General features: G+C 50.4%; 3 protein-coding genes across 6 annotated transcripts; 2 read left to right on the top strand and 1 right to left on the bottom strand.

Moving 5' to 3' along the window:
* Positions 1 to 921: 921 nt before the first annotated feature.
* Positions 922 to 8,944, bottom strand: LOC122385354 (ribosomal RNA processing protein 36 homolog). Of its 3 annotated transcripts, none has more exons than XM_043373572.1 (2): positions 8,913 to 8,944; positions 922 to 2,169 (listed from the first exon to the last, which is right to left on the bottom strand). In XM_043373572.1, exon 2 carries the CDS (start codon positions 2,159 to 2,161, stop codon positions 1,409 to 1,411), a length of 753 nt encoding a protein of 250 aa, XP_043229507.1. In that variant the 5' UTR covers positions 2,162 to 2,169; positions 8,913 to 8,944; the 3' UTR covers positions 922 to 1,408. The 3 variants fall into 3 exon arrangements, with proteins under 3 accessions (XP_043229507.1, XP_043229509.1, XP_043229508.1); XM_043373574.1 differs by having other exon boundaries at positions 8,905 to 8,936; XM_043373573.1 differs by lacking the exon at positions 8,913 to 8,944 and adding an exon at positions 8,874 to 8,894.
* A 73-nt stretch (positions 8,945 to 9,017) lies between these two features.
* On the top strand, positions 9,018 to 14,145 carry LOC122385353 (2',3'-cyclic-nucleotide 3'-phosphodiesterase-like). 2 transcript variants are annotated; one of them, XM_043373570.1, is made up of 5 exons: positions 9,018 to 9,339; positions 10,498 to 11,220; positions 11,557 to 11,814; positions 12,214 to 12,389; positions 12,586 to 14,145. In XM_043373570.1, exons 2-5 carry the CDS (start codon positions 10,622 to 10,624, stop codon positions 13,176 to 13,178), a joined length of 1,626 nt encoding a protein of 541 aa, XP_043229505.1. In that variant the 5' UTR covers positions 9,018 to 9,339; positions 10,498 to 10,621; the 3' UTR covers positions 13,179 to 14,145. The 2 variants fall into 2 exon arrangements, with proteins under 2 accessions (XP_043229505.1, XP_043229506.1); XM_043373571.1 differs by lacking the exon at positions 9,018 to 9,339 and adding an exon at positions 9,637 to 9,707.
* A 423-nt stretch (positions 14,146 to 14,568) lies between these two features.
* Positions 14,569 to 22,082, top strand: LOC122385339. The gene is made up of 4 exons (XM_043373540.1): positions 14,569 to 14,727; positions 15,118 to 15,255; positions 15,481 to 15,728; positions 20,649 to 22,082. Exons 1-4 carry the CDS (start codon positions 14,625 to 14,627, stop codon positions 22,080 to 22,082), a joined length of 1,923 nt encoding a protein of 640 aa, XP_043229475.1. The 5' UTR covers positions 14,569 to 14,624.
* The last annotated feature ends 298 nt before the right edge of the window (positions 22,083 to 22,380 follow it).

Genomic DNA, 22,380 nt, shown 5'->3' with positions numbered 1-22,380 from the left:
AGCGCTCTAGCTCTACTGGGTGGGCCACAATCTGCTGTGCAAATTTGGGGCACGTGACCTTTGCTGACCTCTGTAGGTCAAACAGCTGGGAGTGCCACCGAATGACTTGGACTGTGGATTGAGCATGTCATGGCCTACATTGTGTGCGAGTTTCAGCTTGATCGGAGGTGTCCCGAATCTGGGCTGAATCCGGGCTGAATCTGGGCTGAATATGGGCTGTCTTGACGGACATGAGGCGCCACTGGGAAACAGAGCACCGGCTTTGGTCTCGAGCACCCAGGCCACCATTGCTGGCAGCTGCTGCTTATAGTAGCTGCTAATATGGCTACTGCGGAGGGGGCATACTTTAAAATATATAAATATAAAAATGCTGATCTCGCCGCCCATGCGGTGCTGCGTGATTCAAAACAGAGTTTTTCTTAGGTGCTTCTTAGTGTTTATCGTGAATTGCAGGCGATGCAGCAGCAGGGTAAATATCACTTCATGCCCCCTGAATGCCCCTTACCCTAAATAACAACTATTGACCTATCTACCAGCTTCGTAACACTTCGAAGTACAGGTACCATTATTTACTTATATACGGGTTTTAGCGGGCATTGGGAAAATACCAAATATTTTGCCTTCATCCTTTGATATATAGGTCGTTGACCTAACCGGACTTGATCTCATTATTTTTTTTTTTTTTAAGGTGAGGCAAGAATGACCTAAGGCTGCAAATATTTGACGAGCTCATTTAGGACCTACATACATTCCTAAACAATCAGAGGAATGACATACACTATCGCATCCCCACATCAGGCGGGGGTCATCTTTGGGTATATTGAGCTCAAAGGTCGTGCAATGCCTTCATGTAGCTATCTCATCTAATGATGAGACTATCTTTACTACATAGGTGATGCCCGCAGGCAGTAGACAGTAGGCACATTTCAAATTCATTTATTTACCTTTTACGGTAGAAGCAAACAGACTAACAGTACCACCTACCGGCTACCGCTTCGATTCTCATAAACGGTAGCGAAATGCACCATAACAACTATAATGTATAGGTACCACGTGAGGCCGGCAGCCTGAGCCGCAGGTGGCTGCAGAGCATGCAGATCAATTATGAGAACCATTGATCCAATCATCCACCACCAGCGAAGGCGAATCATCCAACGTATATACATTTGCGACATTACATTAGAAGTGAAAACTAGTTAAATTCGGTGACTGGTTAAAAGAGCCGGAAGTAACCTTAAATGACAACAAAAGTGTTCAGAAATGCTCGGAAGCATCGTTCTGCAGTATCAAACACAAACAGAGGCAGCAGTGGAAATGGCAGACGATACGTTCGCTGGAGACCGGGGGAGCAATCAATTACAAGGGCAACCGAGCGCTACAAAACACATCATTTGACAGGCGTCGTTACTCACGATGACATCAACTGCTTTTTCGACTTGCCAGCCATCTTCTTCCTCTTCTTTTGCAAGTACTTATCTAGCCTTCCACTTTCCTTCAACTCGATGAACTTTTCGGCAAGTTCCTCCTTTTTCTTGACCGATTTTGCTTTATAGATGGGTTTCTTGCCCTGCTTCAAACGAGCGATATTTTCCTCGCGTTCCATCTTCGCCTCAGCTTCTTTCTTTTCTTTTTCCTTCTCTGCCTTCTCTTGATTTTGTAACCTTTGCAGAAGTACTTTGAGCTTTTTCTTCTCGCTTGGGTCACTTTCCTTTCGAAGTTGTTCTTTCAACTGCGTTTTCTCTGAGGTCTTGATGTCGCCGACAAATTTGTAATTTTTCTTCCACGCTCTTTCGTCGTAAGTTCCAGACACACCATCAAATCGAGGATCCCTCCGGACTACCTTTGGCACAGCGATCACATCTCTTACAGATGGAACGCGCATCTTGGACGATTCTTCCCGCGGGGCGTGTTTGCCTCTCTTGCCATACGGCTGACCGTGCACACGACCCGATTTCAGCAGGGCCTTGCTCCCAGTTCGAGCTCGTAAGGGTCTTCCGTGGTAAGCCTCATTAAAAACCTTAGCACCCAGCTTCTCTTTCAACTTCTGAATCTCCTCGAAAGACATATTAGCGAGCTCTTTGCGGATTTCTGTTCTCGTATCCTCCTCACTGTTTGCTGAATTTTCACCAATTTCCTCTTCATGATTCAGGTTTACAGCCATTGTTCTGCCTGTATAAAGAGAAAAACAGTTATACCGGTATGCTGAATTACAAACACAGGTACAATTAGCACAATTAGCATCGGTGTCCTAAAACAGTCAGTTTTTGACTCATGCATTTGTAGCGGTCGGATGGGCCCCCTCTTGTTTTTCCCCCCACGAATAGCCCGCATAAACAGCGGCAGATCGCGCCATTTTTTCAGCATTAGGATTACCTGCAAAACGACTTTTGGGGCGACAAACGAGCGAGTGATAAATCTAAAGTTAAGGGTATCAGCCCTCAACCAGCGCAAGACACTAAGAGATTGACATCTGCCCTTTAAAAAATGTTACAATTGTAAAAAATGACAAAAATTTTGCTTTTGATCATTTTTTTGTGGCCACGGCAACGACCAAAGCAAAAAACAAACTATAACTATGCCTACTGCTGAAATAAATTATGCACCGTTTTTTTCACAGGTAATGACAATACAAAAACAATGTAATATTGTCATTGTCGGTGAGAAAAACAAAATGTCTGACTCTTCTAAATTGTGCACTATACATACAGAGCTATCGAAATCAATGGCTTTTCTTTTTCATATTTTTCTTTTCTTTTTTAGATTGCTGAGTGTGCCTAAAAAGGCTCCCTCACATGGGTGAAAGTGGCAAAGAACCACACCTGGGTGTGGGTTAAGTACGCCACTACTGGGGCCCCTAAGGTAAGGGTGGGGCTCCTTGAGTAGGTTTGGCCTCCCCTTTTCAAGATCCTGGATACGCCACTGTGCATGCCCCACGGCCACCTCTCCTAAACGACCTCCTCACACTTAAAGGAAAAGGGCCACCTTCGTGAAATATGAAGATATCGTTGTTTTTCATTTTGACATTATTATTTTCATTTTCTTTTTAAAACTGGTGCCAGAAGTGCACAATTCGCGAAAAAGTATTTAAAACTATTTAACATATTGGTACTATGTTGATACTCTCTACGGCACCTACTGTATGATGGCATAGCGATGACGTCACACTCAAGCCAATCAGCGTTCAGAAGACAGACTCGTCGGATTGTGTCAGATAAGCTGATTGGTTAAAGCTGAGCTGGTTAGAGCTGATTGGTAAAAAACCAAAGCCTCGCCGCGGGTGGCTGTATTGTCGGATAAGAACGCATTCCTGGGATAAGGACGCATTCCTGGCGTATTTTCTTTTAAAATTACCGATAACTACGAATGGAGGCCGAAATCGGCCGTAAGGAGGTACGGTTCTCCAGGGTATTAGTCGTTGGTCGCTCGGCGAGCGGGAGGGCAACCAGTTCCGCCCCTGTATCGCGTGACCCCTTGCTCCGCCCAGTTACGCACGAGCGTACTCCACGCCGCGTAGTAGAGTGGGGAGGGGAGGGTTAGAACGGTGGCATGTGTAGAGGCTAGAACCGGTTTCCACCGCCATGCCACCGCCCAGCGACATGGAGCAGGGTCAGTGACCAGGGCGCAGGGAAAGGTCAGAGGTCAGCTATAACGTAGAGCTTTGTGTCTCCCTCCCCTCCGCGTGTAACGACCGCACGACAGCGGCCGGCCGCCAATCAGGCTTGACATGTCAAGGTCACCCGCAGTCAACGGGCTCAGAGGGTTGGTGGAGTGCGTGTCCGTGGCTGAGGACAGTCTCGACCATGTGCTATGGTGCTGATAGACTAGCGTGGGTAATAAGTTTTTGTTCAGTGCATATGGCTGCTGGGGTGTGTCATCTTGATATGATGCTTTGTAACGCGTATGATACGCTTAAAACCTCGCTGGCAGTGGCCGAGAGGAGAGGGGGAGGCGGGTGCCGCCTACACATGTTTATTTTTGTTGATAGCTGCGAGAGCTGAAATTTGGCAAGCCTGACCTTTGATTCAAGCTGAATTTTTATGACAGCAGGTATATTTTCACCCTCGCCCATATTGGTGTTTTGCCAGCGTCTATCGTAAAGGGGGGGGGGAGGGTCCGTTGGACCCCTTTGCCGTTCAGCCCCTGATCGAGCTAGAGCTTCGCGGAAAAAGAGCGTGTTGCCCGTGACGAGAGGAGGCCGATGATACCCAATTTTAAGGTCCTAGGTCATTGGTTGACAGGTCAATATAACTCAAAAGTCGGGGAATCGGGACCTGTTAGAGCTTCGTAAAGTGAAGCTGTTATAAGGTTTTGCGGGGTGCTGATCACGAATTTCAAGTTAGTTTTGATCACAGATTAGAGGTGGCAAAATGTGGACCCGAGGACCCGGTCCAAAGAACCAGTCTGGACCCATATGGGTCCAGACCGGTTCCTGGAAATTTTCTGATGGGTCCAACCGGGTCCTACCATAAACTATACATCTTGCACACTACACATTAGTGCAAAATACGAAGTGAATGAAGTGAATGTTTCTTTGCACACAGTAGCTCATGAGTATTCCCAGTGGGAAATAGGCTGTTTTATATGATGCAACAAATGACACCTACAAGTAGTTTGTATTAATTGACTTTTTGGGGAACGGGTCCAACTGGTGCCGATTCCCACTAAGACCGGGTCCGACTGGTTCCAGAAATGTCCAGCCGGGTCTGGTTCGAGTCTGGTTCCCAAAATTTTCATCTTTTGCCACCTCTATCACAGATGATGTTTTCGTGCATTTAGGCCAGGTCGGGTCAGGTCAGTTCAGGCCACATGTCACGAGGGAACCAAAACTACTTCTTAAATGTTCAAACGGTTTCTAAATGCGAAATCAACTCCAAAATCTACCCTGGACACATAGAGCTCGAAAGAGTGAACAAAGGTCATCAAAGGTCAGTGACCTGACTGACCTTCACGTGACCTTGATACCCACTAGAATCCATGGGATCAACATCCTTTCACGTGTTTGATCGCATAACCCTATTCCTGGCGGGGGGGGGGGGGGCCTCAGGAGCCGCCCCCCTGAGGTTTTTTGGTTATTTCTCCCAAACGCTTTGAGCTAGGAAGCTCAAAATTTCTGACTTTTCCTAAAAGACTTTTACGCAACATTTCTGAAATTTTGAGTTGATCTGACCTCAGGTCAGGTCACCAGGTCAACCTAATTTTAGGTCATGAAAAAAGTTTGTCCCCTCACCACAGCAAGAGTTTTCGAGCAAATATGTTCAAACTTCCAGGTTCAAATAAGCTTACCGATATGTGCAACATATGTTTCAGTTTTTGTTATATCCTTGACAGGTCATGACCTGAGGTGACCAATGCTTACCATTACGGTCAATGAGGAAACGATTCAAACTAACATGTTTGGGGTAAAATCAGAAATTATATGCATGAAACATTCATATCGTCTTCATATAATGATAAAAAGTAAAACAAATATGATAAAACACTTCTTTATATAACAACATGTTTCCCTAGTCATGACGTATCGAATGATATGTTACTCGCCTATACTTGCTCAGGTCAGGTCAACCGTGACCTGAGCTCAAAATTGAGAGTGACCTTAGTAGGTCAAAATACAAACCATTTGTTTCACATTTATTAGAGAACTGCAACGACGTTTACCGTTTCAGGCTATCACTAACGGTGTAGAAGTTATTGACGCAAAAGTGATGTTACTAAAAAATACGCTTTTAGATTTTTGACTCCTAGCGCCTAAAATATCAAAAATAGCTGAAACCTGTTGGCAGCTATTCGAAAGGAAATTTCCTCAGCTATCAGCTGCTTTTTTCCATTTTGCTCTGACTTTCCTAGATACTGAGCTAGACCTCATTCTTTGAAAACTGCCAAATCGGAAAATTTTGGCTTTTTGGGGGTCTCAGGGGTTTGTTTTTTCGTTTTTGATATTAAAAATGTCTAAAATGTATTTCACGTTGAGAGCAATCCAATGCCGCTTACCGGATCAAAATCCGTCCATTAGTTTCCGAGATCTCAGGGGGGGCCGAATCGCCCCCCCCGCGTTTCTTGTCCCGGCGGAGCCCGCCAGGAATAGGGTTAAAGCCACAAAAAGACAATAAAACGCGCTCTTCTCGAAATACGCCAAAACGCGATTCCGGCCAAACATGGTCTCGGAAAACAGGTCACAAGTCAAAGGTCTTTTGAGCCAGGGTCATACAAATTATAGGGTAGGCGCAATATTGATTAACTCGAGGGTACTGGAAGTTTCGTCGCAATCAGTCGCTTTTTGCGCGAGTTATTTGCACAAAAACTGAGGGTAGGAGGTCTGTTCGACACCCTCCTACAAGTGCGAAGGTTAAGGTCAGGCCGTTGACCAATGACGTCAAAAGTGAACCTATGTAAGGTCCCAAAATGTCGCTACGTCGCAGCACCCTTCGTGCCAGGGGACTTTTCAACGGGGAATGAAGCTTATATGATCTAGTACTATCTCCCAGAGGCCTCACAGCTTGTATGTAGCTATCTCGCATTTTTCGCAAGAGTCACCTGAAGTCAGGTCGGTCACGCAACCTCACGATTATTAATCAATTGGGAAATATGAAAGCTGTTATTATGGCGCCGGGAGCCATCTAAAGCTGTCTCAAGCGCAATAATTCGCAATTTTATACAATCTTTGCAAGCCCCAGCGGCCAGCATTCACTTTTCCATTCTTAAAGTTAGGCGACTTCATTTATGACGTCATTAAGGTCACAGGAGTTTTCACCAAAAAGTCCCGATCAAATTGAGCTAGCGAGTCGGGAAGCCACCAGTGGACTTGTGAGGACCTACCGAATCTAAGAAGCGATATGACCTCCTTGGGCCAGCTTCGTGGCCTGAGCGGCTCTGCCCTGACCATGACCTGATGTGAACACCTTAAATTGACCTCAACAAAAACAAAGCGTATACCTACTATTCGACGCGCTTGAGCATGCAAAACCCGATGGTGCCATTATCTTGGCTCTGTAACCACTTATGGTGGTTGTTTACCAAAAACCGATCCCGCGATTTGAAACACTTATACTAACCTCAGAGTTTATCGGTTGACCTGAGACATTCAACTCGGGTACCAGTTGCTGCATCTCATGCGACGCACGCGCTCAGTTTTATCCGCAAGGCGCTAGCTCAATTAGGGGCAAAAAGACGGAGAGGGGTCGTAATCGCCCCCCCCCCCTCGGCCGGGGTATATGCAGAAAACCCAAAATTCCGTTGAGGGTTAGGTAAGCACTGAAGTGATATATTATGATGCGAGAAGGTATAGGTCAAAACGAGTATGCACTTGAGCGGGTGTGAATAAAACTGTTTGAGGTATGCCTTTTTTACTATACATTCGATTTGCTTTAGTTATTGGTAAGAACAGATACAACCAAGAAGAGCGCCCCTGAAGAAAAGGTGGCGCACCGGACGGGTGTGGTTTTAAGGTCTAAGGTCAGTCGGGGACCTCTAAGTTCGGATCAAGCGCTGCATGTTAGGGGTAAAAAAAAAATGGGGACAAAAAAGCTTCCCGGTTTTGGCAGCATCGCCATGCTTTGTCACGGCACTCATCCACTCCCTTGGCCGAAATATTATTTCCTTTTTGTATGAGTTCTGGCATAATCCTGCCCATTTTGCTGCATGTTGCTTGCCATGAAAAAAAAACAATGCATGTTCAGCTACGTTCCACGCAGTATGCACTAACCTAACCACCATCCCATCATCCACCACTAGCCACCATCCCGTTCTGTGCTCCCTTCCACCCCACACGAATCAGCCGAGATACTAGTCAGTCGGGCTAGCACTATCCTATCCTCCCTTCCTGACTGCACAGCGCTAAAACCCAGAGCCGAGACTTCCCGAGCGCGACCTCTGACCCCACGCGGTCCGAAGGGTCGGCCGGTGCCTAAGGGCGCGCCGCGCGCCGGCCACCCGGATAGCCTCTGCCGAGTCTCCCTTTCATACACCGTTTACTACGCGCTCGATTCATTCATGATTCTGTGCTTCCGCGTTCCTGTCGTTAGATGGCTCTACTAATGTCATAGGCGATCCCAGGAAGATTGCGGCCAGAATACCCCAAACGGCAGAAAATGAGGTTTTTGGTGAATATCTCGGAAAGTATTTGGCATACAACGATGCAATTTCACAGTCTCGTGGTAAATGTGCATACACATAATTCGGGTTGAGACTTATGCATTTGAACATTATATAGGACCAGATATGTCCGAAAAAGCAAAACCAACAAGACTTTTACTGGAGAGCCGTACCTAGTCAGGCAGGTTTTCGGACACGGGCTACAAGATGGCTATCTCAGTTTCAATCCCCATGTTAAACGTGGCCCTTTTCCTTTAACAATTTAAAAATGTCAATAAAAAACAGAAGCAATGGGTAAGAACCTTGTATTATAAGACAAGGTTGTAACCTTGTAGCATATATTTATGTATTGTAACACTGAAACTTAAACTAGAAACAATTTAAGTATCCTACACCAGACAAAAAATAATGAATACATAACTCACAATACCCATAATGACATGCTTACTTTGCGATTTCCTCAAAGCAGCTTTTACATGGACAAAGGCTCTCCAGCTTACGAGGCCAACCAATACATGTCTCACTTGATTTTGGAGCTGTTGTTTTGCATGCACACAAAATATTTGTTCCTATTTATTAAAAAATATGAGGTACCCGTACCTACTACCTACCTACCTATACCATGATTGTGATAGAGCCCATTTAACCTACACTGGTAACAGGCAAGGTGACAATACATGACTTTTTAACAATCAAAATAAATATTTTCTAAGGTCTGAATATACTTCTCCCTTTCAAATTACATGGAAATTGATATAAAAATGCTTAAATCGATTATTATTTTCGATATAATGGCGAATTCTGTTCTATACTGACACCACAACACCACAACACCACAAACCCAACCAACCCCAACAACCCACGCGGCTTCAATGTTTGCGCCAGAAACGTATGTAGTGCGGCATAATTGTAGTACCAAAAACGCAGTGAACTTTTATGCAAAGATATAACTCTTGAATTCATGCCTCTTTAGGACCAAAAACTAATATAACCTGACTTAATTCTACATCATGAGCTTAAATATATGACCTTACAACCTAGCTACCTAAAAACTACTTATCTAACATCTAAAGGCTACTAAGAGGGAACATATCACCTACAACTTTCCGTCTAAATTTTGCTGCGTAATAGTGTAATTTCAACATAATTTATGGGACAAATACCTATAGATGGCATTGCAAACACTTGCAAACACCAGTGTTTTTATATACCATTATATCGTGCATTACGTGAGGTCTGCTGGCCGTTACGGTACGTAAAATTAATAAAAATTGGGTTTTTTTGCAAGTATTTGACGTTTCGGTGTGTTGATGATATTCCTCCCTTTCATGGAATCTGAATGAAGAAGCTTTTTTCAGTCATTAAAAAGTTATCTCAATTAAGTCATTTTGATGATTGCATTAGAGCTAAATGAAAAAAATATTTTCAAATTTATTTTTGAAAATAACGTAACTGGACCTTGGAACCAGGGTGAGCGAGCAGTCTGCAGTCAGTAGGTTCCCCTAAGGTAACAGGGACCCCAGACCCCTTAGGGTAGCAGGGGTTTCATAGGTTACCAAGGAAGGGCTCCTCAAGCGACGAGGGGCCTTTCAGTTGAGAGATGACAGCCTTTTTTATAGGTAGGTACCTCTTAAGAACTAAGAACACATCACTAATTTGGCCATTGATGAACAACAATTCCAAATATGTGTGACCACTGGGCACTGACCCCCATTGATAACTATTGATTCTTTATTTCTGGTAATCATGTAATGTCAATTTTTAAGAAGTGTGGTGGGACGCTAGTAGCCAAAGGGGGAAGGGCACGTGGGCCCAGCCCCCGTTCACGAGCTCCAGAATCCCTTTACCGTGACATCACCACGGCGGTAGAATCTTCCTTCACCCATAGGCATGCATGCAAATTTTATCATGTTTCGAGCAAGCTGGAGAAAAAAAACAAGGATTATGTGTCATCAAAAGTTGTACCAATGTAACAATGAGTTCGCCTCATTATGATAAATGGGGCTGAAACTAAAAAATAGGACTATATCGAGCAAAGTCAGCAATTCAAATGACCCCTTCATTTGAACGTGAAGGATTTCCTCTGATGACGTCACCACGGCGCCTTTATTTCCCTAGTGAACCAACCTGAGTAGTAAGGGAATCTTGTGTGGGCCATGCCTGCCCCTCAGCACTGAAAGCCTTGAGCCTCAGTGTGCCCTTGGTGGTGCCACACCACCAGCTGCCCCATTTGGGGAAGGCTTTCAGTTGTCTTAAATATTTTGGTAAATTTGCTGTCTTCTTTCATAGTTACCTACCGATGTTTTTGGCTTGCTATAAAAATGAATATTTTGGCAGAACCATTTGTAATTCCTTGTTTTTCCTTGTTGATAGGTTTTTATAAATGCTGATTGTTTTTTCTGTTTCCAGCTTGGCCCTTGGGACTAATCATTGGCAGACTGCAGAGTGCCCCTCAATCTGAGAGTCTGGGCCACGCGGATCTGTCTACTGCCGCACAGTCTGGTGGACGCTGTCGGGCGTCGTCTGCGGCCGAATGCTAGGCTCGCTCACGGTCGCTCTGTACCTGGTGTCGCGGTGCTTGGAGCAGGTCATGGGTCAGGTGTTGGCGCGTCTAGCTCCCGACTGGCGGGGTGCGACGGATGGCCCCTCAGCGGCCGACGCCCCCGGTCAGGACGAGTGCGGCGGCCGGCTGCACGCGCCCGCTCGTGGCTTGCACCGCGTGGCGCTGCACGATGACGAGGAGATGGTGATCCGAGAGAAGGTCGAAAACGGCACGCGGCAGGAGCACCACAGCGAGGCTGTGCTCCTCGAACACCAGCCCAATGGTGTGCTCCTGGTGCAGCCCGCCGAGCCGGCCGGCCAGGTGCTGCCGGTCAAGCGGCCGCCGCCGCCGGCCGTCGAACAGACGGAGCCCAAGCGGCGGCTGCCGGCCGAGCTGGGCACACTGATCCGCTGTCAGTACTCGTTCCTGGACGACCCGGAGACGGTGGACTATCTGCGCACCTCCAAGGTGTTGTTCGTACTGCGCGGTCTGCCCGGCTGCGGCAAATCCTATCTGGCCGACAAGATAGCGACCACCTACCCGGGCACCGTCCTGTGCTCGGCTGATCACTTCTTCATGAAGGATGCCAGGTGAGTAGGTACTAGGCAGGAAACTGGTAAAGTACTTCTTACTTTACTACCTATGAAAGGTGCAGGAACAGAGCTGTTATTATTTCATGTTGCATTATTGGTAAGCTGTTTGTGAGCTGCTTTGCGTGGTTTATGTGCTCGTTAGTTACCGATGTTTCTTTCTCTTTTGTTTCTTTGGTAATGATATTGGTCCTGGTTTTGGTGAACGTTCTATGCTAATACAGGTAAAGGCACGATCTTCAAAGTCTGTTTTTTTGTAAATGCGTCTTGGTGTCTCCAGGCCTGATAAGCTGTCAGTTGACACACCGTGTTCGGGGTTTGTTTGTCTGTCACCAGCTACCAGTTCGATCGTGAGCAGCTGTCGGCGGCGCACGAGTCATGTAAGCAGCGCGCCGAACACGCCTGTCTGGAGCAGCGCAGTCACATCGTCGTGGACAACACCAACCTGCGCTACTGGGAGTGGTCCGAGTACGCCAAGCTGGCGGCGCGTCACCACTACCTGGTGCTGGTGCAGGAGCCGGCGACGGCCTGGCGCCGCGACCCGCACCGACTGGCCATCACCAACTGCCACGGCGTCACCGAACAGGAGATCAGGTACCGCTCAGCAGCCGGAGGCGACGGGCGGGGGCGTACGCCGACAGGCCGCGTAGGTAAATTACTCGGGCGCAGACGGTCACATGTAAATAAGCGTGTAAGTGTGTGTTGGTGAAGCATATTTAACAGTGCGCTAGTTCGTACCAACATATTACACATCGGTATGTGCAAAGCATGTCATGGAAAATGTAGGACTGACTGATGCTAGATTTAGCTGATGAGGATTGCTATTAATATTTCGACATCCTAAATTACAGAAGCGTTTACACGCACTGAAGATTATGCTTTTTGTGCATGCTAGAAAGCCATAGACGAGCTGTTCTGAATAGAATGCCATTCACGGTTTCGACCGTTATTATCAAACGAGACCTTACCACCCCTGTTTTCTCATGGTTTCAGGAAGAAGCTGAAGTCTATACAGGAGCCGGTACCAAAGTATTATGGCTGGTTTCTGAACGCCGCCGATTGTCGCGATCTGCTGGACCGAGTGTGGAGCCTCCTGCAGACGATGCACCGTGCCAGCGACCAGTTCAGAGAGGAGTTGACGCTGATGACAGGCAGTGACAATATCTCGGGTGAGCCTCCCGTAGCCTGCTGGGTGACGGAAAGTCGTACTGCGATGCGTGGTCAGTTGCGTGTCATGGGCAGCCTGCTCTAGCATGGCCATTGGCCAATCTTAGTTGTGATGTGGGGTGTGCGCTGTCATGGGCGCTGATGTGAAACGGTGTAGCGTGTTCCGCGCCGGTAACCGTCCCTCTGTGTGACCGCCAGACCTGGGCTCGCTGTACCAGCCGCCTGCCGAGCTGCTCCACTGCACGGCCTTCTTCTGCGGCGGCCGGGCGCGCGCCGCCGCCGGCCGCCAGTACGGCGAGCGGGCCGAGGTGCGGCGCGCGCTGGGCGCCCTCTCCACGGCGCGGCTGACAGCCGTGCTGATCACACCGCGCACTGTCTGCGGCCGGGTGACGCTGGACGCCGAGCAGCTGGCGCTGTGGCACCAGTCGGACCGGGAGGCGGGCCCGCCGCCGCCGGCGCGGCCCGAGCGGCCCCGACCGCCACCCGCCGGCTGGCAGGTGGGCGCCGCCCAGCCCTCGCTGGCAGTCTCCGGCTCGAAGCGGCCGGCACGGACCGAGTGCGGCCGGCGCGCGCACGTGACGCTGGGCTGCCGGCCCGGCTGGCCGCCGGTGACGGCCGGGTGCGACCTGCTGGCGGCGCTGGACCGACTGGAGGCCAGTCCGGAACTGCTGCGGCGACCGCCGGCGGCAGCGGCGGGCCGCGCCGCGCTGCACCGTCTCGGCGAGCAGCTGTGGTACCTGGACCTGGACAGGGACATGGTGGTGGATGTGATATTCAGCGGTCGCTACTGAGCGCCCGGCGAGGAGGGATGGGCGGACTGGACCGCCCTCTGCGAACGAAGACTGACCTGGAGAGTGACAGTCTGCCTGTAGCGCTGACTGCTGGTTCAGACAGACTGCCTTACCACTGACTGGTCCTGACAGACTGGACTGCTGCCAGTCTGTCAGACTGCCGACACGAACGGACTGACCAGTACAATCGGGTGGCCCGTTGGCCTGTTTGCGTTACGTGGGTAAGTTTTTAAGTGCAAATTGGACAGGCCACAGGCCTGTCTACTCTGTTTTATTGGGTTGGGTGCGGTACTATCACGTAGCTCCTCGTGCTCATGAATAATCGTACTCATGAAACATTACGGATACCAAATGCCGTTACAATGCGCACGCATTGATTGTATTGTATGCATTGTTTATGACTGTCATTCATCTCCAACTCTAACTATCTCCAACTATCACACCATTGACCTGTAGAGGCTGTGGAGGTCGATACATCACAAAGCCGAAAGCCCTAGGAAATCGACTTGTGTGTGGGTTCGTGTAGGTGGTTGTGCTTGGCTCATTGTATATAATCATCGTTTTGCAGTTTTCGCATATTTGTACTATCAGATCTCTCGCGGTTGGGTTCGTGTTTTCATCCCGCGATATATTTGTTTTGTTTTGTTGGTACTTGAATGCGGTTTTTATTTCAATGATGCTTGACTAACGCTATTTCCTTTTGTTTTGCGTTACTCAACGAAACTTCTTTGTTACTTTGCACAAAACGTTTCGGTGAAGTAGATGCTGAAGTGACAGCATGTGTGTCCTCTCCGTCACACATAACACGTTGTGTTATTATTGTTCGAAACTTTGCGATAGTTGGTACATGCATCGCGCATCGTTTAAACTCGATGAATTCACCAATCACCTCACCACATTGGACCGTACAATGTTATGTTTGCTTAATTGTTATGCTATCTACAAATAAAATGAAATTGCACAAACATATGCATATGTTGTAACGTATTGTATAACCGCCTCCCCCCTCCCCAATCGGTTTCTGGGTAGACAACCGAGTACCGACAGCAGTGAATGACGTCCAATGCAGCTACAACAGCGTGGCAAAGTATCTTATTGGGCCCAATATCGTTATGTGGCATTATTCACCTCAATGCAACGTCTTGGCCTCTAGAGACTAAGTGGTGAACCTCAACGTATCTATCGTGATGTTCCGTCGCCGTTGTTCCGTCCAGCCGACACCAATCGCAAATCGCCCGTTTGTTCCGTACAGCGGATACTAATGGTAAATCACCTCCAGTGACTGCTGCCCCGATCGGTGGTATCGCACGCCGGGCGTGGGACCGGCGCAGGTCGCCCCATTGATTGCCGCCGCGCGGGAATCTCTCACGAGCCGTTCGATGTCGGCCGTACCGCGCCGCCTGGGTACACCTGTGCAGTACACGCGGGTCCGTGGTGCGATCAGAGATGCCCCGGTGGCGCGCGCTGGTCCGGCTCGGCTCCCCGCTGGCCGCCAGCGCCGTACTGGGTGCGCTGGCCACCCTTCTGCTCACCAGTCCGTCAGGTGACGGTAAGACGGTGCCGTCCGACACACCGGTAATACCTGGAAAGGTGTCTGCTGCTCATGGCATCAACATCGTGTGTAACGTTCATGTTTGTTGTTATCAGTCAAATGTTGGCACTTCTTTTTGGTGCGGGAATAAGACAGAGACAGGGAAAGGAAAGTCTTACATACATACGCAATAAATGCATGCTAATAAAGGATTCTAAGTCTACACTATGTACAACATCTGGGATCGGAATGCGTGCTCCCGTAAAGTACCTACGCACGTTGAATGCATCATATGCACGGTAATGGATCTTCTGAGAGAGTAAGTACTGACCGGACGAATATGACGACCACTGCTACTGTCAGCTCGGCCGTCTGACGTCTCCGCCCTGACTTCCCTCTGCCCAACAGACCTGCTGCCGGAGCGATCCGCTCTGTTCTCCGAGAGCAGCCTGCACCGTCACGTGCTCTGTGGTGACAGCGTGGAGCTGCGCCGGACGATGGCAGCGCGGCTCCAACGCATCCGGACAGAGCTGGCCACCGCCGCAGGTAGGAGGCGTGTCAGCCACTCTGACATTATGCGTGCCTGCCGAGAGAAAGTGCTTTGCTCATCACAGACCATATGTATGAATGATAGTTGCAGTGCAGTTGAGTGCCGCATCGCTAAAATCACGCTCGTTTACCAATGCAATGAATGTAAAATATCTGTGTATAGTTATGTTCAGCGACTCCAAAGCCCGTCCTGAACTAAGACGCACGTGCTCTGTGCCGCAGAGCTGAACCGTCAGCCGGACCCATCAGTGCTGTCTCAGCTCACAGAGCTGGCGCAGCGGCTGGACGCCCGGGCGGCGCTGGCGCAGCTGGACCCCGACGAGCTGGACAAGACGTTCGGCCTCGACCACGACTCGGACTCGGACTCGGAGTCGGAGCCGGCGCGGTCGGAGGTCTGTCCGGAACTGTACCACGGAGCGGCGGACGACGCGCCCCTGCACAACAATGGATTTGTTACGGAGGAGTGTAAGGTAATAGGACACAGGCCACAGAGATTCGTAAGCGGAAAGGGTAGCACGGGCGTAGGAACGTTATGAAAAGTGGGTGGGCCACCCTGCCAAGGGGCCTCCTTTTCCAGGGGGCCTCCTATTTTCAGGGGCCTCCAACTTTTGCCTCGTCCTGCTGGCTGCTTTCAAGTATGACCTCCAAATCTAGCTTCTGAGATCGGGCAGATGTACCCAGGGGCGTAACCGCTTAACCTTCCAGGCGGTGGGGGGGGGGGGCAATTTTTTGCCCCCCTTTACTTTTTTCGATATATCTCGAGAACCGCTGCGCCGATCGTCACCAAACTTTCAGTACCCTCCCGGGAGCAGCTAGCGCACATGGTGACCAAAAATTTTTCCAAAGGCTATGATAGGTTGGCCGCTAATGACGTAAGAGTGACGTCATTTTTGCCATTTTCGACCCAAAAAAAGGTTTCGCGGGAAGAGCTGTCAGGCCTACAGCTTTAGAGATACAGAAAAATGTTTTATACATAAAAGGTGTGGAATCAAAAGGGCTACAAAACTGCTATTTCGGTTTTTCAAATTTTTTGGATTTTGACCCCCAAAAATAAAAAAATAGATTTTTTGAATATAATAGCCAAAAAATCCAAAAAGTTTTTTGAATTTCGAAAAAACCGGAATATATGTGATAGTCCCTACCGCCTTCTATCTACATACCAAGTTTGAGATCGATACCTCGTTTTTTGGCCAAGTTATAGCGAAAAAACTGTTCAAAATTGATGACGTCAAAATTTTCAAACTCAATTTTTAGCAATTCTAGACCTCGTAGCGCAAAACAAAGACCACCATTAGACTCCCCGTGACGAGCTGCATCGATACCCATAATCGATACCCATTTTGTGCAAAAATATCAACTTTGAAATTTGACCTTTTTTGACCTGACCTTGACCTGACCTCCACCAGAAAGTGACCTAAACCGTACCTGATGCTCTTATAAACAACACCATTGAGTTGGAAATGAAAAACTGGCCATAAAACATGCATCACATAACCTTAGTAAAGTTGGGCTCATGTGGTGACCCTTGGTGACCTTTGGTGACCTGACCTGTGACCTGACCTGGTATGACCAGTGACCTCTAATAGCAACATTTGTACTAGACAACTGAAGCCTTATCGCTGATTTTCGACAAAATGCGTTTTACTCGGTGTTATAGCGCTTTCCCTAGAAGCCCTGTGAACGGTGAAACATTTTATCTTTGACCTGACCTGTGACGTCATCGGTGACCCCGAGGTCAATGAAATTTGGTTTCCCTCGACAAATTTGACAGGGCTATCGAACGCCGTTTGAATTTTTCGGATCCGTCCAGTAGTTTCGGAGATACGGGGGGGGGGCAAAAAAGTGCCCCCCCCCCACCGCGTGGAAGGTGGCTGGTAGGCCCACCGCCTGCCGGGTTAAGCGAACAGTGCGGAAAGTCCGCACCATTTTTAAAACTTATTCCCCCTCCGATTTTTTTTTTAGAATCTATTTGCCGCAAACGGCGCATGACCCCTGAAAACCCTTACACAAATGTCTTCCGCGTTTCCCAGGTGCCCCCATAAGCTTCATAGGCGCCCTCTTTGGCATATAAGCGCCCTATGTATAGTCATCAGAGACATCCCTATATGTCACACAGTCGCCCCGTTGTCGCATACAATGTGCGCTCATAGGCGTCTCTCTTTTATGGACACTTGAAGGCGCCTCTCTTTGTCATGCCGGCGCCCCTGTTTCTTATGAATGCACCCCCATGGCATTGATCAATTGCAGGCAGACCTCTATTGCATGTGGACGCCCATATATGTAGGCCTCAGAGGCGCCCCTCTTTCGCATTGATGCGCCCCTATGATGGGCTTCATAGGCGCCCCTCTATTGCACGTAGGTGCCCTACTGTCTCAGAACCGCTTCCCTTTGGCATGCAGACGCCCATCTTTCGTACGGAGCAGCCGCTGTGGTTCTTAGAGACGGCATGGTGTTCCGAGACGCAGATGGGGCTCTCGGAGTAGACACTAGACAGTATGGGACCTTCAGTCGCTGATGGGTGCCCGCCAGATGTGGACCCTCGGAGACGCCGGTATGGAGCCCTCAGAAATGCCGGTATGTGGCCCTTAGAGACACCGGTGTGGAACCCTCAGATACTTCAGTGTGAAGCCCTTACAATTGCTGGTGTGGAGCTATGAGTGCGCTGGCTTAAATCCCTCAGAGGCCGGTACATGGACATTAGAGCTCAGTGAGAGCTTGTGTGGTGCCTTCAGTGGCATATGTGGAGCCGTTAGACATCAACATGGTGCTCTCAGGAGCCGGTGAGTCCTCAGAGTCACCGGTGTGGGGCCTTCAGAGCTCCGAGATACTGGTGTGGGGCCCTCAGAGGTGTCAGTGTGGGTCCTTCAGATGTACCTATAGAGCCTTGAGATGCACAGGTGTGGTGGCCCACAGAGGCGCCGATGTGGGGCCCTCAGAGCCACCGATATAGGGCCCTAAGAGACACTAGTATGACCCTCAAAGGCGCCGCTGTGTGGCGCTCATAAACACTGGTGTGGAGCCATCGCAGGCGGGTGGAGCCGTTAGAGGCCGGAAAGGGCCCTTAGATGCCTACAACTTACAAGGAGCCTTCAGAAGCCGGCGTGGCACGCTTATGGGGATAAGCGTGTCTACTTAGGACTTAGGAGCCCTTGAGGTGCTCTCATGAGCTTTGTGGGGCCCTACCGAGCCGAAATATGGCCACGGCCAGTTGCCGCCGCATGGCTCTTCGGACTATCATTCTCAGGGGCCTCATCTGCCTAGTTTGAATAGAAGGGCCTCTCAGACCATCAGTCTCATAGGCCTCCTCTGGCTAGTATAAATAGAAGGGCCTGTTAGACCATCAATCCTAGGGGCCTCCTCTGGTTAGTATAAATAGAAGAGCCTCTCAGACCATTAATCTCAGGGGGCTCCTGTGGACAGTATAAATAAAAGGGCCTCTCAGACCATCAGTCTCGGGGACCTCCCTAGAAAAGTGTAAATGTGGATAGAGGGCCCCCTCAGATTCATTAAGAGTGGACCTCTCTGACTATCAGTCTCAAGGGCCTCTTGTGGCCAGTAATAAGAGCCTCTCAGACCATCGGTCTCAGGGGCCTCTTCTGACTAGTGTGGATAGAGGGCCCTCCCAGACCACCGGTTTCAGGGGCCTCCAGTGGCCAGTTATATGAACAGAAGGGCCTCACAGCCATCAGCCTCGGAGGCCTCTTCTGACTGGTGTGAATATGAGGGCCTCTCATACCATCAGTCTCAGGGGCCTCCTCTGCCTAGTGTGAATATAAGGGCTGCCCAGGCCATCAGTCTCAGGGGACTCTTCTGACTGGTGCCGAATTGAGGTCATACCTCCCAGACCGAAAGTTTTGGGGGTCTCCTGTGGCCAGTATGAATAGAAGGGCCTCTCAGTCCATCAGTCTCATAGGCCTCTTCTGCCTGGTGTGATTATAAGGGCCTCTCAGGTCATCAGTCTCAGGGGCCTCCTCTGACTACAGTGTAGATGGATAGGCCTCCCAGACCATCAATCTCAGGGGCCTCTTCTGACTATTGAGGATAGAGGGGCCTCCTCTGACTAGTGAGGGTAGGGGGCCTCGGCTAGACCGCCAGTGTCAGGAGCCTATTCTGACTAGTGTGGATGGAGGGGCCTCTCAGACCACCAGTCTCAGACCTCTGACTAGTGTGGATAGAGGGGCTTCCCAGACCGCCAGTGTCAGGGGCCTCCCCAGACCAGTGTGGATATTGGGGCCTCCTCAGATCCACTAGGGCCTCTCAGGCCATCAGTCTCAGGGGCTTCGACTGACAAGTATGAACAGAGGGCCTCCCTGGATCCATCACGGCCCCTTGGAGTCCGTGCGTGGGGATTCGTGGAACTTATTTTTACCGAGTTTGTTTATTCTGGAAGGTGACGACGTCCTCTCAAATCGAGACAAGAGGCCTCGAGTAAAAAGTGGGTGGGCCAAAACACATGGTTGGCCCCCCCACCTCGAAAAGTGGGTGGGCACTTGCCCACCTGGCCCCCCCTGTTCCTACGCCTATGAAGGGTAGTGTGCTTGCTCAAATGTTGCTCATACAGATAGGTGGGTTTCGCATTGACAAAATATTGTGGGCAAAACTTCAATGAAAGCGTGATATTGTGTCAGGCTTTACTTTAACCCGGCGGCCGCTGGGCCTCCGCGCCACCCGCCGGCCGCTGGGGGGGGGGGCATATAGTGGCCCCCCCCTTTACTTCTGCGACGATATCGTCGCAACGCGAAGAGATAGAGAAGCGAAACTTTGCACACATCTTCCTGAATACCTAGCCGAGGTTGTGTCCAAATTTGGTGTCGATCCCATTTGAAGTGACGTCACAGTGACGTCATAAATGAAATTATAGATTTGCGACTCTCATATTCCTCACGATACATCAGATATATGGGACCGAATATAAAGGGTCGATTATTGGTCAGAAACTAGATGGAAGTGTAGTTAGATGTTTTAGGATGACAGCAGGTGCTGTCTAGTTCATTTACAGTTGAGTTTCATGCTCAGCGTCATCAGAAACGGTCCATATCGGAAAACGACAAAACTTTATGACGTCACTGTGACGTCATCTTAGGTACTACAACCACCAAACTTTCCTCAAACATTGCCTAGGTATTCATTTGAAGGTATGCCAAGTTTCACGTTCGTAGGTCATCAGGTTTCGGAGATATTTCACAAAACGTAAAGGGGGGGGGGCAACTTTATGCCCCCCCCCCAGCGGCTCGTGGGTTAAAATGGAATTTGTCGATCATATTCGCCTGGTAAACACGCAACACCAAGTGACACTTGGCTCGCAGTGTGTATGAAAGATCTCTATGACAGTGGACGGCGCATCCTAAACAGTAAACACACCGTTTTTGGCTGTGTCCGTATCTTCTCAGGAAGCCCCGCCACTACACACAGTCATCTCGGTGCTGATGCCCGTCACAGACTCCACTGCCGCCTCTGACGCCGCCAGAGTAGTCACCCAGCTGCTCCGGCTGTACCCGCGCCTGCCGGTGATCGTGGCCGCTGCCGCCGCCGAGACGGGGGCTCTGCGGGCGCTGCTGCCGAGAGGAGAGCCCTCCGTGAAACTGGTGCCGGCAGAGTTGTCCGGCAGTGCGCGGCTCGGAACGCTGTTGAATAAAGCGTCGGCCGCAGCAAGCACGCCGTACGTGCTGGTAGCGCGCCAGCTCAGCCATGCCACTGGCGAACTGCTTCTGGAGCGGCACGTTCGCGTGCTCGGTCGACTGGCCATGGTGGACGCGGTCGGCGGCGCGGCGCGCAACCGCTCCGGTCACTGGCGTGCCGGCTGTCTGCAGACCACGATGTCCGGACACCGTCTCAGCTACAGCGCTGGATACCGGCACTCGGCGCTCGAGTGCATGCTGTGCGACCACCTGGACGAGTCGTTTGCGACGCGCACGGCCACGATGCGCGATCTGCCGCTGGACACCACGCTGCCTGATGCTGTGGTCGTGCACGACTGGTTCCTGCGACTGCGGCGCGGCGCGCGGCTGGCGGCGCTCTGTCCCGATATCATGTACGAGTCGGCGCGCCGGCCGGTCGCCGAGGAGCGTGCCGTCGACGCCTGGCGACAGCTGGCCACCAAGTGGCAGCTGAGCTCGCTCTCGCTGGCCGGCGGCACGCAGCATAAGTTTCGGTGTCGGGACGTGGCCATTCAGTGTAACCCGCTGCGTACGGCTCGGTTCTACAGTCAGCCGCCGTGCTGTCAGGACCAGCTAGAGCGCGCTCTCCGGCTGGTGAGCGCCGCCCTGGCTGAGTCAGGCGTCAAACACGAACTGGAGGCGGGCGCCCTGCTAGCTGCCGTCAAACTGGGCGAACCTCTACCCTGGGGCATCAACACCCAGATCGCCATCAACGCTGACGACTTTGAGCTCGTCAGCTCGCGGATGTCTCGTCTGCGCCGATACGGTCTCGTGTTGGAGCCGGTGACGGAGCCTGTGCCGGCCAACGCCACAAACTCCGAGGCACGGCTGGCCACCGTGCTGCGTGTGCATACTCCAGCTATGTTGATCACCCTGCGTCCCGAGCATCACTTCAGCACCGATCAGCTGCCTGCTGAGATGCGCCGCCGACCCACCCTGGTGCGGCTGGGCGGCGTCTGGCTGCCCGGGCACGCCAACCCCGGCCGGTACGCCCGCAACCGCTACGGCTACGACTGCCTGAAGCACGCCGTGCACTGGCGGTACGCCAATGATGAACTGGTGGGTGAGTACAGCCGGTACGTGGCCGGTGTGTGGCCGGCGTGCCCCAACCACCACCATGCGTGTCTGGACCAGCTGCCGGCGGACGGCAGCCTCGGACTGCCCTGACATGGCCTCTTAGATCGGGCGGAGATGGGAGCGCCCTGCTTTGACCTGTGGTATAATCTGCCTTGACCTGACCTGTGAGTCTCTCACTCAGTCCCACCATAGACATATACAATTTGCGTGCACCCCCACCCGCCGCTAGTCTCAATAAAATTAGTCACTGTGTGGCTTTATTCAGCCTTGACATGTACGATGTGTTGAACCGCGGACGTGACAATACAAACGTGATATACCAGCCATGCTTGTCGTTAAAGGGACAGTATCACCATTTTGATGAAATTTGACATTGCATAGGCCCCAC

The sequence above is a fragment of the Amphibalanus amphitrite genome, unplaced genomic scaffold, assembly GCF_019059575.1.
Source record: "Amphibalanus amphitrite isolate SeventyFive unplaced genomic scaffold, NRLGWU_Aamphi_draft 000215F_arrow, whole genome shotgun sequence".
Lineage (NCBI taxonomy): Eukaryota > Metazoa > Arthropoda > Thecostraca > Balanomorpha > Balanidae > Amphibalanus > Amphibalanus amphitrite.
Note: the sequence above shows the minus strand (reverse complement) of the source record. Positions and strands in the feature narration are given on the sequence as shown.